The sequence below is a fragment of the Vicugna pacos genome, chromosome 13 (assembly GCF_048564905.1).
Source record: "Vicugna pacos chromosome 13, VicPac4, whole genome shotgun sequence".
Lineage (NCBI taxonomy): Eukaryota > Metazoa > Chordata > Mammalia > Artiodactyla > Camelidae > Vicugna > Vicugna pacos.
In genome coordinates, this window is record NC_132999.1 from 54,709,149 (window position 1) to 54,723,581 (window position 14,433).

At 54.4% G+C, this 14,433-nt stretch overlaps 1 protein-coding gene across 2 annotated transcripts in view; it reads left to right on the forward strand.

Moving 5' to 3' along the window:
• Window positions 1-262: 262 nt before the first annotated feature.
• IFFO2 (intermediate filament family orphan 2) overlaps window positions 263-14,433 on the forward strand; it is a 46,446-nt gene continuing 32,275 nt past the window's right edge. Inside the window, exon 1 of one of the 2 annotated variants that reach the window (XM_072975264.1) lies at window positions 263-1,288. In XM_072975264.1, coding sequence (XP_072831365.1) covers window positions 630-1,288 — 659 coding nt within the window. In that variant the 5' untranslated portion in view covers window positions 263-629. The remainder of the gene's footprint in view (window positions 1,289-14,433) is intronic. The other variant, XM_006197049.4, reaches the window with a different exon arrangement.

Genomic DNA, 14,433 nt, shown 5'->3' on the forward strand with positions numbered 1-14,433 from the left:
CATCCCCGGGCAAAGAATCGGAGCCGGACCGGGCGGCAGGACCTGGCGCAGGAGAAGGAGTGGTCCAAGCGGGAGCTGGGCGGAGCCAGAGCTGCAGACAGCAGGTCCACCGAGCAGAGAAAGCGGAGAGCCAGGGTGTGGGAGGAGCCAAGGGGCCGTGGGCTGGGCCGGGCGCTGCGGGCCTCGGGGGCGGGGCCTAGAGCTGCTGGAGCGCCGCAGAGGAAGGCGCGGTGGGCGGGGCGAGACTGGGGGCGGGGCCTGTGTCTGCAGTGGGCGGGGCCCGCCGCAGAGGGGCAGTGCCGGCGGAGAGTCCTCTACGCGCGGCTGCCGCGGCGCCTCCACAGCGTCTCTGACAGCCCCGGCGCCGGGACCCGCGACTCTCGCTACCTCGCGCCAGCCTCCGCGGCCTCCACCGCGGCCCGAGTCCATCCCTCGCCTCGGCGACCACATCCGGGGGCGGTCCGACTCGCCGTCGCCGCGGAGGCTGCATCTGGCGCGCATCTGGAACCACCCGGCCGGCCGCGCTGGAGCCCGCGCCCGCCCTGGCCCGGCCGCGCCGGGAGCCCTGCCCGGAGCTGGAGCCGCACCTGGAGCCGCGGGCCCGGGGCCCTGAGCCGCGCAGCCGGCGCATGGTGAACTCGCTGCTATTCGGGGAGATGGCCTTGGCCTTCGGCTGCCCGCCGAGTGGCGGCGGCGGCGGGAGCTGCCCCGGCGGGGGCGGCGGCGGCGGGGCCGGGCCAGGGCCATCTCCGGTGACGGCGGCGCTGCGGGATGACCTGGGCTCCAACATCCACCTCCTGAAGGGGCTCAACGTGCGTTTCCGCTGCTTCCTGGCCAAGGTGCACGAGCTGGAGCGGCGCAACCGGCTGCTGGAGAAGCAGCTGGAGCAGCAGCAGAGTGAGCGCGATCGGCGACTGCGCTACAAGACCTTCTCCCGCGAGCAGGCCGTGCAGACCGGGCCGGATCTGCTGCGGCCACCCGCGCCCGGCGGCGGGCACGGCATCGGCGCGGCCGCCGGCGCCAACGCCAACGCCGTGGCCCTGGGCGGCCTGCCTCCCGGCGGCGGCTCGCACCCGCAGCATTACGGCCGCCTGCCCGGGACCATCTGGAGCTACACGCAGGTGCGGCGCACGGGTGGTGGCGGCGTGGAGACCGTGCAGGGCCCCGGCGTGTCTTGGGTGCACCCCGACGGCGTGGGCGTGCAGATCGACACCATCACGCCCGAGATCCGCGCGCTCTACAACGTGCTGGCCAAGGTGAAACGCGAGCGCGACGAGTACAAGCGAAGGTGAGTGGGGGGCCGCCCCTCCCCCCGCATTCCTGGGGAGAGGGCGTCCAGGTCCTGGCGACCGTGGAATGTATGCGTTCGGGAGGGACTGGGGGGCCAGCTGGTCCTAGCAGGTGGGCTAGAAGCTGTGTGTGCAGAGCGCCCTACACACGCTTGGAGAACTCAGTTATCCAGTTCCAAGAATGGGGGCGGGCGACGACTACGGTGGGGGACACCTCCATCCGTCATTGGACCAGGCACATTGTTTTCTAGGTGACATAATGACCATCGGCATAAGTCTCTTATGTGATCTCATCTATCCTCAGGGCAACACAGAGCGTGCAGCATTCTTAACCTCTTTTGTGGATAAGAAAACCTAGGCACAGAGATGCAAGTGACTTGCCTGAGTCCCCTTGGCTAATAGGTGGTGAAGTCAGGATCTGAACTGGTGACTTTAACTACTCCTGGCTAGTCTGTCTTCCAGCTTCGGTATTTTCCTAAGGATGTAGTAGGTGGGCTCCCCTCCCTCAGTGGGTAAAAAGAAATAACTCTTAACTAACCCACTGGCTCTTTGTTCTTTGAGTTAAATGAGATGGTATGTTTGAAAATGAATGGGTATGTCCGCCGGGAACAAGGTCTGCTGTGTTGCTCCAGCTCTCTAAGGTCCAGTTGGCTGGGCTGGATAACCATCCCTACAACAGACTGGCCACAAGCTTTTAAAAACACCCTCCATCACCCCTCTTCTTCCCACTCTCCAATTCTCATGGTTTTTTGGGTCCCAACAATCTGAGCCCTAAAGGCCGACAGGAGGAGATAACCTTGGGCTGGTAGCTGGGCACTGAATGGACCAGGACCACCATCTCTGGCTGGAGTGTGGCGCGGACTCCCTGCTAAACTGGCTAGCACATTCCTGCCTAGCCCAGATTCCCCAGCTGGGAAACTGACATTGCTTCCTGCCTGCAGTCTGGCTGACGGTATTGTCTGCTCGACTTTCCGATAAAGAGGAGAGGGGTCTGTTTCTAGTATCTCAAGCTTGGATGCGGGCAGGGCCCTCTGCTGTGACCAAGCATAAGCAACTCTGTACTGGATGCTGTGGCTCTGAACTCTCGGGCTTAGAGGATGCCCTGAGAAGGCTCTTTCCTTCTACTCCTTGAGTCCTGGTGCTCACATAAGCACAGAGAGCTGGGCATGCATCTCCTTCCTTTTCTGCTCCTGGGCAGGCTGGCCACTGGGCAGGACTCAAGTGCCAGCTCTGGCACCTGCCAGTGAGAACCACCGGCTGAACCACTTGGAAGCCTGTTTGCTTATCAGAGAAATGGGAATAATAAAGGCCACCCACAGTTGGATAAGGGGAGAGTAGACCCATGATGCTTTTTGGAGGGTGTAAAGTAATCAAAAGTGATGTTATTAAAGATGATAGGCTCTTTGTCAGGCTGTCAGGGAGCAGATGCCTGGAGTCTTAGGCCTTTCATTCAGGGCCTGGCTTCCTAGGGGTAGGTCTTAGACCCTGCTGGGAGACTACTCTTCTCTGTTGATTCTCTCTTGAGGACTTGAGAATGGCCTGATGCCTGGTCATGGGGAGGCCACCTCTCTGCCCCTCGTGGGCAGCTTCCTTGAGGTGGGGCAGAGAAAGAGGCACTTGCTCTCGATGGTGAAACTCGGAGGGATGGGCCTCCTGTCTGCCACTGTTGACTGTGTCGTCATGCCCCAGGCTCGCGCTGTGTTTGTTTTATTGCGTGTGTGCTTTTTGGACCTGGCTGCTAAGGAGATGGAAAAACCGTGCCCAGTCTTTAGAGGGAGATGGGTTGGCATTGAGCAATGCCCTGTTCAAGTTGCACCCAGGGTGTGGGGTGTGATGTCAGCTCTGGCGCTGGCCTGGAATGAGATGGGTGCTGCTGAGACAGGTGGAGTGCGGGTGTCTCTCTTCTCGCCCTTGTCTTCTCCCACTTTTTGTGTGAACTGGGGAGACGCATCTTTTCTGCAGTTGATTCAGGACTCAAGTTAGAGTTTTCCAAAGCAAATATACTACCCTTTTTAAGCCTCAGTCTCCCTGTCAAGTGAGAGGAGGGTGGACTAGAACGCCCTGAAGACAGAACCAAATGTGGAACTGTCATCTGTAATCCCAGTTCTAAGTGTCAGTGGATCAGAATAGCCCCATCAGCCACATTGATTGGATTTAGAATAGGTAACTGTTCTATATTTGAGCCTATAATCTTAATGTATACAAGTAACGTTCTGTTTTTACTTGTTTCTCTATTTGGGCTTCTCGTAAGAATTTTCTTCTGGGAGGAGGGAAGGCATATGGTCAACTTCTTGAAAAGTTTAAAAGCCACTGGGCTAGATAACCTCAAAGGCTGTATCAGCCTTGACAATATATAAATCTGAGCTCCCAGACAGCTCCTGATTTCCTGTTCATAGGAGAGTGAGACCAAGGTGTTTGCCTGGGCTCTTGGCCCCTGACGGCTTCAGACCCTTCCAGGATGTCTAGCATGGAGCCCTAAGCAGCAACCAACAGAAGGAGCCTGTGCCATCAAAGGAAAGCTTCCAGGGTTTCCTCTGGTCCACCTGGAGGAACTTGCAGCCTTGGAGATCCTCACTTTGCTTCCCCAAAGGGCAACCTGGGATGTGTAGCTCAGTGGTCTCCAGCTGGGGACTTTTTGGTTTTCATCTCCCTGAACTGTGGCTATATTCATGTACCACCATCTACATTATTACTTACGTAGAATATATTAAACAGCTTTATTGAGGTATAATTTACATATCATAAAATTCTCCCATTCTACGTGTCCAATTCAATAAATTTTAGTCAATCCACAGTGTTGTGCAACTATCACCACAATCCAGTTTTAGAATGCTTGCATCATCTCGAAAACATCTTTCATGCCCATTTGCAGTTAATCCCCATTCCCACCCCAGACCAGGCAACCACTGATCTGCTTTCTCTTTCTATAAATTTGCCTTTTCTGGACATTTCATATAGATGGAATCAGACAATATGTTGTCTTTTGTGTCTGGCTTTTTTCACTTAGATAATGTTGGTGAGGTTCGTCCATGCTTGTATCAGCAGTATGTTCCTTTATAATGCTGAGTAATATTCCACTGTATGAATAGATCACATTTTGTTTTTCTGTTTACATACGCAGTCAATAAAACATCAATTTAAAAAGTCACCCACGTACCACCTCACATCATCTCATGTGCTGTCAGTGGTACAGGAGCCCCGATTTGGAAACACCAGCCCAAGCCAAAGCCCCTGGCCCTGCACACTGCTGCTTTGATTTCCCCTTGGTCCAATCAGCTCTGAGCTCTTTCCCATGAGGGAAATGTGGTCACTGAAACTGTAGCCGACAAGGTTGTCAAGCGTTGATTTGGAAACCAAAACAAACATCTCTACCCTGTCACCACCCAGTGTCACTGAAATATCCTGTTCTGAGTTTGCAAGTTTGGGGGCCTTTCCCTGGGAGATTCCTGCTGAATCTATCTGAACTTTAGATAAACAGCGAGTTTTTTGAATTTGCATCCTAGAGACCCAGACTCAGGTCTGGCTCTGCCATTAGGCACTGTGTGACCTCGGGCTAACTGCTGCCCTCTCTGAGCCTTAGGTCCTCCACCCATACACAACGGGCTTCCTTTAGATGATCCCTCTCAGCTCACTACGAATCAGTCTGTGACTTGGAGAGGCCCTGGTCAGGGCTGTGCTTTCTGCCTCCTTGGATGACAGTGTGGCCTTTCTCTGTTCTGGGCCTCCCCCTCTCCTGCCTCAGGCCGAGTGTGGTTTGGAATCAGCTGGTTTTGTCCCCACCCCTTGCAAGTTGCTGGGTGTCTGTGCCCCTGACTCAAGTCAACCTGAAAGTCTTGGTTTGTTTTCCCTGGAACTTCGTTTAAGAGCCAGGAGGGCCCACGGTGATCGTTTAGCTTGGCGGTTTTCAAGTGGGCTCTTTGAGGCCCAGAGCAGTGTGCTTTGGGGCGATTCTGGGGACAGGGGGAGGGCTGAGCATGACGGATTTGGCACACACCAAACAGCAGCTCCATTTTCATGACTCTCAGATTGATATTCTGAGGGAGATTCAATTAGAAAACAGGGTTCTACAGTTTAGAAGAAAAGAAAGAAAGAAATTGCTGATTCAGCTGAATACTTTCACTTTAGAGATGGGGAAACCGAGGCCCAGAGGGAGCTGATCTACAACGCTGAGCTGGGTAGGACTTCTGCCTGCCATTGAGAGTTTTTCTCACTGCACCAAGGTGTTGCCTTCATCATCTGCCTTCCTTTGGGGACTCAGCAGAATTCTTTCCACCTTTGTGTGTGTCTGCCTTTAAGCATTTTTTAAAAAGCTACTTTCAGGGATGGGAGGGACTTTTGTCACAGCTATTTCTGATCATGAGCCGGAAGGGGCTGAGCCGTTGGCCCGAATGGAGGACTCCAAAAAGGGTTGGTGGGGGAGCCAGCTGGAGTGTCCCCTGCCTTTTCCCATCGCGCCCTGGGAGGCCCTTGAGCAGGTGGGTGCTGGCCCCTGAGTGCCCCAAAGCCACAAGACTGCTCCGGAAAGCTGCTTTGTTCCCTGCCACTTCCATTCTTTCTGAAGCTAGTGTTGATATGGATTCTTTATTTCTGATTTTCCTGGGAGGCTGCCTGGGTTGGTGGAAAAAGGGTTTGAATCCCAGCTCTGCCGCTCTCTGTGTGACTCTGGGCAATTGCTTGGCCTCTCTGAGCTGCCTGGGCCACTGCTTTCTGTAAAAGAGGGAGAATAACATTGCTCCTCTAGGGATGGGGAAGAAGTAAATGAGCTCATGTGTTAAGGCACCTAGGGCTTGTAGGCTCCCCGAAGAACCCCCACCCCAGCACAATGCCCCCCCATCCACGATGGCTGCTCCTTTCATTTACAAGGATTTCTCAGCACAGCGTTGGACTGCCCAACACATCCATTTCAGGACACGTCGCCGCTTTCTGTCCCGTGGATGGCGCCAGAGATGGTGCTGGGGGCGGAGGGAGAAAGGGCTGCTTCTTTGTCCAGCATCTAAGGAGGCTGTTCTTCCTACTCTTAGTGGTTGATTTGTGCCTCCGGAAATCTCTGGCCACCCCCTGCCCTTTCCCCTAACCTCCTTTAAAAGAAACACACAACCGCCCCCCTCCATCTAGCTCCTCAGTATTCCAAAGTCTCTTGGCTAGACTGGCAGGCTCTTTGGGGACGCATTGGGGAGGGATTTTCCGAGCCTCAAGCTAGAGGGAGGGGAATGAGGTCCCAGAAAAGAAAAGGAAGCAGGAAACAGGGAGACAGCTGACGCTGAAGATTCCTTCTCCCAGGAATGTGAGGCGGGGCTTTTGCCTTGGCCACCGGATGCGAGGCCCCTGGGCCCCCACTAGCGTGCGCGCGCGTGCACACACACACACTCACACACACACACACACACACACACACACACACACACACACACACAGTCGCATGCACATGCGCACTCAGGCTCTCTCGCCAAGCCCATGCCCACATCCCCACACGTGTCACTATTTGAAGGACATAGAAGGGTAGATCCAGAACATGAACACATCCTTTGCTGCTAGGAGGTGTGGGGCCTTCCAGGGGAATTGATTTAAACTGTGCCATGTGTCAGTGATACCGGCGCCTATGGACTTTGCATGGGAAGTCCTGGCTTTTGATCCCGTTGATGAGATGCAGCCGGGCTGGCCCTCTATTTAGTTCCCATGTCATTAGAGGCTGGAGGCCCGGGACAGGGAAGAAGGCAGCCCTGTTGTCCCCTGTGCTCAGGAGCAGGATGTGTTGCTCTTCCCTGATGGTCTTCCATTGGGCATTCCTGAGCATCCACTACCTCGCCCATCACAGCCCCCTACACCTTGAATCATAATTGACTAGGATGTGTCTGCTCCCTCCACTGACTGTAAGCCCTGCGGGGGACCGCCTCCAGTCTGTCTTCTTTGTCATGTACCCGCAGAGGCCAGCCAGGGCCTGGCCAGAGTCCATGCTGAGCAAGTACTTGTGCAGTGAGGAGGGCTCTGTGCCTGGCTGCTGCGTGCTGGTAGGCCCCAGTAGGGCAGGGTTGACACTGATGACCCCCACACATGGGCTCTACACCTGGAGACTTGCGGCTGGTGGAGGGAGCAGTCTGGACTTGGAGTCAGGAGATGCATGCTCCCATCCCGACACATCAGTTCAACAAGTCTGAATGAATACCGGTCTCCTGGTGCCAGATGCTGGATCCCCAGCTCAGGAGTTAAAAGCTGAGCAAGCTTAGGCTAGTCGCTTTGCCTCTCTGGGTCTCAGTTTTCTCATCTGGAAAAGGGGGATGCTGAGATCTGTGTCCCAACATTGTGAGAGCAGTTAATGGGCTCACAGAGCTACAGCATTTTGTAGATGGTGAAGTTACAAGAGTTACACAGCCAGATTTCACAAGGCAGAAGGGTGAGTGCTCTAAGAGGTAAGCAATGCTGGCCGGCTTTGTGAGGTGGACAGAAGTCAAGAATCAGTCTAGGAGCTGGAGGGAGGGTGGTCCATGACCTGGCTGGCAGCAGCTGGGGGTTGTGCAGCCTCTGTTCATGGCTGGCCGTGAAGTGCTTAGAAGATCCCAGGCCAGGTGGGAGGCTGGTGAAGATTTCTGGTGCTGCTGCCTGCCTGCCAGCCAGGGCAGTGCCCTCCCACTCTCAGCCCCTCCGTGGGCACCTGTGCTTGGCTTCCTGGGCAGGATGTGGTTTCTTTATCTAGTTCCTGGTACAGGAGTAGTTGTCACCCAGTTTAAGCTGGCACATGCCTCTGGTTCCCTTGAGGGCCTCTGGCCTGGCCGAGCCCTCTGGGGTGTGGCAGGGGGGCAGCTAGAGCCCTGTGGAGTCTGGGTTGTGGTCCTGGCTTGCCTGTGGTGTGATCTGAGCTTCCTGCTGCCCACCTGGGAATGGGGAAGGTGGGAAAACGGACTTACTCAGTGCCCTAGGAAGTTGCTTGTCCCTGTAACTTTATGTGTGATTTGGATTCTGTGTATGCTGTTTAATCTCTTGCACCTTAATGTGTTGCCCTGTAAAATGGGGGTAAGATTTCTCATGAGTTCTGCTTCACAGGGTTGATGTAAAAATCGCTTGAGATAGTGGAGAGTGAAAACATTTGAAAAAAGGTTTAAAAATAGTCATAGTGACTTAATAGCCACTGTTAATTGAGTACCTACTATGTGCTAAGCTCTGTGATGACTTCTTTAAATAAGTGAGATTTAATTATTAGAGCAATCCCAAGAGGTGGGAAATCGATTCTGCTCATTTTACAGATGAAAGGTTCAGAAAGGTGAAGAAATCTGCCCCAGATCTTGCAATGAGTCCATCAAATTGGCTAAAGAAATAAAATAAGAAATTAAAAATCATGGAGGGAAATACTGTTATCAGCAAAACAAACAGAAAGACAAAAACCAGTGAAATGCAAGTTTCAGAAATAAAAAATATATAGCTTTTGAAATGACCAACTCAATGGATATGTTACACAACACACTACACATAGCTGGAGAGAAATACTGAGCTAGAAAAATGGTCTCCTGGGTCTCCAGACTCCGAGTCCAGTGCTCTTCCCAGGGGAGGTACAGGCTGGCCTTGCCTCATGCCGCCTGAGGGCTGGTGAAGGCTGGCACAGGGTGGAGGAGGCGGGCGGGAGGAAGGCTGAGGTGTGGGTATCCCCGGTGCCTGTCACAATATTGCTGCGGTGGTGGCAGAACAGGAGGTGGCTGCTGTGCAGGGAAGACTTCCTGCTGTGACTTTACAGTGACTGTTTCTTGGGAAGCCAGTGAATCACTGGCAGCGGGAGGCAAATGAGCCTCCTGAGCCACCATAGAGGGTGGTCCAGCCCCCCTGCTCTTTGAAGACTGGACTCTGGGTGAGGGAAGTTGCTGGGTTGGCACCCCTGGGCTGGTGGGCCTAGCAGGGGAAGGGACGGCAAGCAGGGAACACGAATTATTACTGAGGCTCAGAGAGGAAAATTAACGCTCTGAGTCACACAGCAAAAGCTAGGGCTGGATGTGGGTCTCAGACTCAAAGTTTTAATGCTCCTTCTGTCCCACCCAGCACCTACGTGCTCCCAGGGCAGTGTCAGGGGTTCTCACCACCTGATGACAAGCTGGAGAGAGCAGAGGGCATTCTGATGGCTGGAGGGAAGCTGGCCTCCACCCTGGGCCCAGGCCTTCCTAACTTTTGCTTTCAGTTGGTGGCGTGAACTTTGCCAACAGTACAGGGAACTTATTATAGTCATGCCGTGCCTCTCACTGGGGAATAGGAGACTCCTGGGTGTGGGTGTCTAAGAAGCCAAGGTGCCTTTCTCTGGACAGTGGCTGGACACCACCATGTGCCAGGCCCCACTCTGGACACTGGGGTGAAGCAGACACAGCCCCTGCCCTCAGGAGCCCAGAGTCTGGGGACGGAGGCAAATGTGACAATGCCATGTGACAAGTACCTGCCCAAGTAATGCCTATGCAGACTATGGGCACAATAAGTATTAATTAGTTAATTAAAAAATCTTTATATACCATTTACTGTTTGCCAGGCTCCATTCAAAGTAGTTTACCAACATTTAATTCATGCCATCTCATAATAACCTAATGAGTTGGGTACTATCATTAGCCCATTTTAGAGATGCTGAAACTGAGCCACTGAGACACTGAGGGAAGTCTGGTCAAGACAGGAAGCAGCAAGCCAGGATTCAAACCCAGGAAGTCAGGCTCCAGATCCAACCTTGCATTCTATGTGGTTGGTCCCCAGGAAGGGGCACGTCCATTGCAAGCAGCTTTCCTGCTCTGAGCCTCAGTTTTCCCTTTTGTGAAATGGGGGTAATAAATCTGACTCCCATGGAGCCATTTGGAAGATTAAATGAAGTGCATGGAAGTGTTTTATAAACTGTTGAGTGCAGTGCCCGGAGTGACTAAGTGATCAGAAGCTCTGGGCCCCACTCACACTGCTGTTTCTTCTGCCCATGCGACCTGGGGCTACTCAAAGTTCCATGAGATGTCTTGTCCTCCCCTTGCCTTTATAGTCACATCTCCCCGGGATCCCAGGACAAGCGGGGATGGGGTTGCTGGACAGAAACCTGTGAAACTAGCTAGTCAGCTCAGAGCAGAGTGTTTGTGTGGAACTTGGAAACCGGGAAGAGAGGAATCCAAGAGTGTGCCTACAGCCTATCAGCTCTGTGACCTTGAGAAAGTCCTGTCTTCCTTATCTGCAAAATGGAGATGGGTAGACATAGTACACGGGTAGCCCTGGACCCTGGCCCGGTGGAGCTGGGGGGGCCTGTCTCCGAGCTGTCTCCGAGATGCTTGCTCAGCGCGCTCTGGCCTGTGTGCGCTGACTTCGGGATGTGCAGTTGCACCCAGCGCCCCCCCCGCTCATCTGCCACCCGATGGAGAGACACCCCCGCAGTAGAGACACTGCCTCCCACTCTCTTAAGTGGCCATTTTTATTACTTGGGTTATTTAAGAAGGTTCTTGGCTCGCTGCCCCCTGTTTGCCTTCTAGGGGGAGGGAAAGAGCTGCTGGTCTAAGTGGACCTTGGGAAATTCCCTGGCGGACAGGCTCCTCTTTGGGCAGGGTTGGGACATCTTCCCAGGGCCCGTCGGCACCCCCTTTTTACCCTGGCCTGCTGTGGTAATGGGCAGAAGGCCATCTGGGGGCAGGGGAGGGGGCAGGTAGAGACTGAGACTGGAATAAATTGGGGAAAGCTTGTTGCGAAGTCAGAAAACAGGACCAGAGAGAGCGCCTTGGAGCACTGGGTGCAACCCTGGAGGGAACCCTGTAGTGCTCTGAATCCAGGGATTCTGGAAGGTACCTGAGCCAGCTTAGGGCCAGTCAGGGAAGGCTTCCTGGAGGAGGCATCACTTGAGTTGTATTTTGAAGGTCCAGTAAGAGTGGAAGAGAAGAGAAAGGGGTGCTCCAGGTAGAGAGAATAGCTTGTGCAAAGGCCTGCAGGTGAGACTGCCGTGCTGGTGCACAGCCTGCTCCCAGGCCCAGGCTGGAGTCTGGACACAGCCAGCACCTGACCCACCTGCTCTTTCTTCTCCCTCACGGCCCTTCCCTTTCCCCTCCCTCCCTCCCTCCTCGGGGCCTTCTTGGCTCTCTGTTCTGTTTTGCTGCCTCTTATCCTATCTCCTCACTTTTTCCCTTCTTTCTTGTTTTGGTCTCTGTTCCCTATGGCTGGCTCTCTCACCCCTGCCCTGTCCCCCATCAGAAGCAGGGGACGGTGGTGAAAGGGTGCTGTCTCCCATCCCTCTGCCCAGTGCCAGGCTTCAGTAGGGGATTCTTTGCCGCCAGGGCTTTGTGGGCCCGTGTGTGAGCATTTGTCTGGGAGCCTCTGTCTAGCCCTGTAGACTTGGAGCTCCCGCGGGTCAGGACCCTACCTCTGCCACCCCAGACCCCTTGTACTGCAAGGGGCTTGGGTCTTGACGTCATCGTGGTGGGCAGGGGAAGTTGTCTGGTAAGAGAGAGAGCTTCCAGGTTAGAGGTCAATGCCAGGGCTTCCCTGGCCCCATCAAGATCTGGGGTTAGGATTCGGCATGCATAGGGGAGTGGGGCTGGGGTAGGCTGCTCACCTCGCCTCTCCCATTGGACCATCCTGCCTGCCCCTTCTCCCTCACACCTGTGATGTCCTCTTCACTCCCGGTGCGCCCAGAGGGTTTGAGGCTCTCTCTGAGGTCAGTTAATCCATCCCCTGCTTCCAGGTGACATCATTCTCTGTCATCCCAGATGAATAGATGTGCCTGGTGTCCTTTGAAGAAGACCTTCTAAGAGTTTCTCCGTCAGTGTTTTGTATTTTTCTCTCTACCTGCATTCGCATACCCATGACCATTTTACAGATAAGAAAACTGAGGCCCAGAGAAGGAGAGTAACTCCCTTGATGTCACACAGCAGAGGAGGGGAGGGAACCCAGATCCCCTAAATAGGGTTCCTTTGAAACCCTTGGGCTAAGAGATTATTCTGGAGGCTGTAGTCCTTTAAGGAGGGGTTTGGAAAACTCCCAGAAGTGGGGGGACTTAGACTGGAGGCCTCGGAGCCTGTCAAGGGGAGCCCACGGAGACTGAGCACTGGCCCTTGGCCAGACATCCGGGTCCTCGGTGCCACAGAGGAGGCTCTCTGGGCCTACAAAAGAGACATCTGAGGTCGCCTTGGGTCACTTCCCTGTCCTCAGCCTGGCGCTGGGGCCTTGGGGTGTTGACTGACTAACTGACCTACCATCTTCTTCTGCCAGCCCTGGGTCAGCTGGGTCTTTTTTCTGTGCCCAGGTTCCCTCTTGCATAAAATGGGATAATGAGACCCAAAGAGTTGCTGATAGGCCTCGCCCAGTGAGGGCCATTCCCGTCCCCCTTCCTCTGGGGTGAGCCCTGGAGTTGGAGGTCTGAGAACTTTGCCCACAGGGAGGAGTTGGGTGAACTGTAAAGGCTCATCCCCCAGTTCCCACAAAGACCTTGTTTCCTGAGTCCCCATTCCAGGGCTGTGGCCTGACAAATAGTATGTTGGGATTTATCTAGTTTTATATGGAAAGTCTTAATATTACACTGCAACTGGTTTGACATTTGCCTTTAAAGAAAATACTGACACTGAAAAAATCAGGACTTTTCCAAGCTAGGAAAACGAGGCCGGAGCTCACCAAGCTACTGACGGAGCCAGGATTAACCTACTGCCACGTTCAGGGGAGCCTCAACTCCTAGGTTGTCCCTTAAGGCGTAATCTATCCACAGGGAGTTTAAAAAGAAATTGTTCACTCTTCTTTGGTTGCATTGATGGCTTGATCAGGGCCTTCACTTGGGTGGGAGCTCTGACCCTGGAGTGAGACTCCCTGGGTTTGCATCACCACCCTGAGCCTCAGTTCTCTCGTCTGTAAAATGGGGATGACAACCTTTGCTCACAGGTTGTAGCAAGGATGCAGTGAGAGAGTGGACGCCGAGTGCTCAGTGTGGTGCTAGCCCCGGAGCTATTATCACTCTGTCCCTTCTGTCCCAGCCTGGCCCTCCCCAGCCCACGGGCCTCTATACAGTGAGAACTGCCTATTCCTTCCCACTTCCGGCTGCAGAGTGGCCATTGTGTTTGGAGCACTTCCTTTCCCCAGCAGAGCCGCCTGCTTGGCCAGCGAGGAGGAGGTTACATCCCTTCTTGCCCCTAGCAGACTGTCAGCGCAGGGTCACCGGTAGGGCAAGACCTAGCATTCGAGGCTGTGGCCAGCACAGTGTGTCACCTGGAGCCTGTGGCTTCCAGTGGCCTGGTTGGAGAATGGTCCTGAATGGAGAGTTTCTCTTTATCCCTGCCTCCCTGGGGTTGGGGGGACCTCTTAAGTCCCAGCATCCTTGTGTGGATACGGAGGCAGCCACAGGAGGTCACATCCCTGGCCTGAGGTCTCACCGTGAGACAGGGGCAGAGCTGAGATTTGAACCTAAGTCTGGTGGACTCTTCCAGGTGTCTCTTGCCACACTTGGCAGGCTCAGTCTCCCAGGCTGAGGAATGGGCTGCACGTTCCAGGCCCTGGTCCTTGGGCTGAGATACAGGGGTTCAAGTCCTGTCGTGCCCCCTGGCAGTCAGCAGGGCAGCTGTTTTTCCTTCTGGGTCTCTGTCGGGCCGTGGGAGAATGGCTTCCAGGGTCCTGGCCAGCCCACAGACTGTTCAAGGCCTTGTGGGTGAAGCGCTTGCTCCAGACCTTGGCAGAGGGGTGATGTCGAAGGCCGTCTTGGCATTGCTTTCCAGGGTTGACGTCAGGGCAGCTGGTTTAGGGTTTCGTCTCTGAGACAAAAGCTGCTTCATACCTTCTGCTCGGTTTAACTACAGACACATCACCCCCACCCAAGGTGGGAGACAAGGTGAAAGGGATTGCAGGACCCAAGCAGAGAAGCCTCTGAGGCTTGGCTCCCCCTCAGCTCCTCCAGGAATGAAGTCAGGATCTCATAACCCCATAATACTCATCTCCCTGCTTCTCAAGGGAGCACATCCTATGTGCCCAGTGCAGCGCAGAACTTCACAGACCTGTTCTCTTGAACCTCATGATACTCTTGAAGGGTAGCTGTAGTTATGCCCACTGTAGAGATGAGGAAACTGAGTCTTGGCAGGTGAAATGACTTGTTACTTGTCATAGCTGGAAAGTGGTAGAGCTGGTATGTGAACTTGGGTCTTAAAAGATCCTCCCTGGGTTCCACTGCTGCTGAGTCTCATTTCAAACC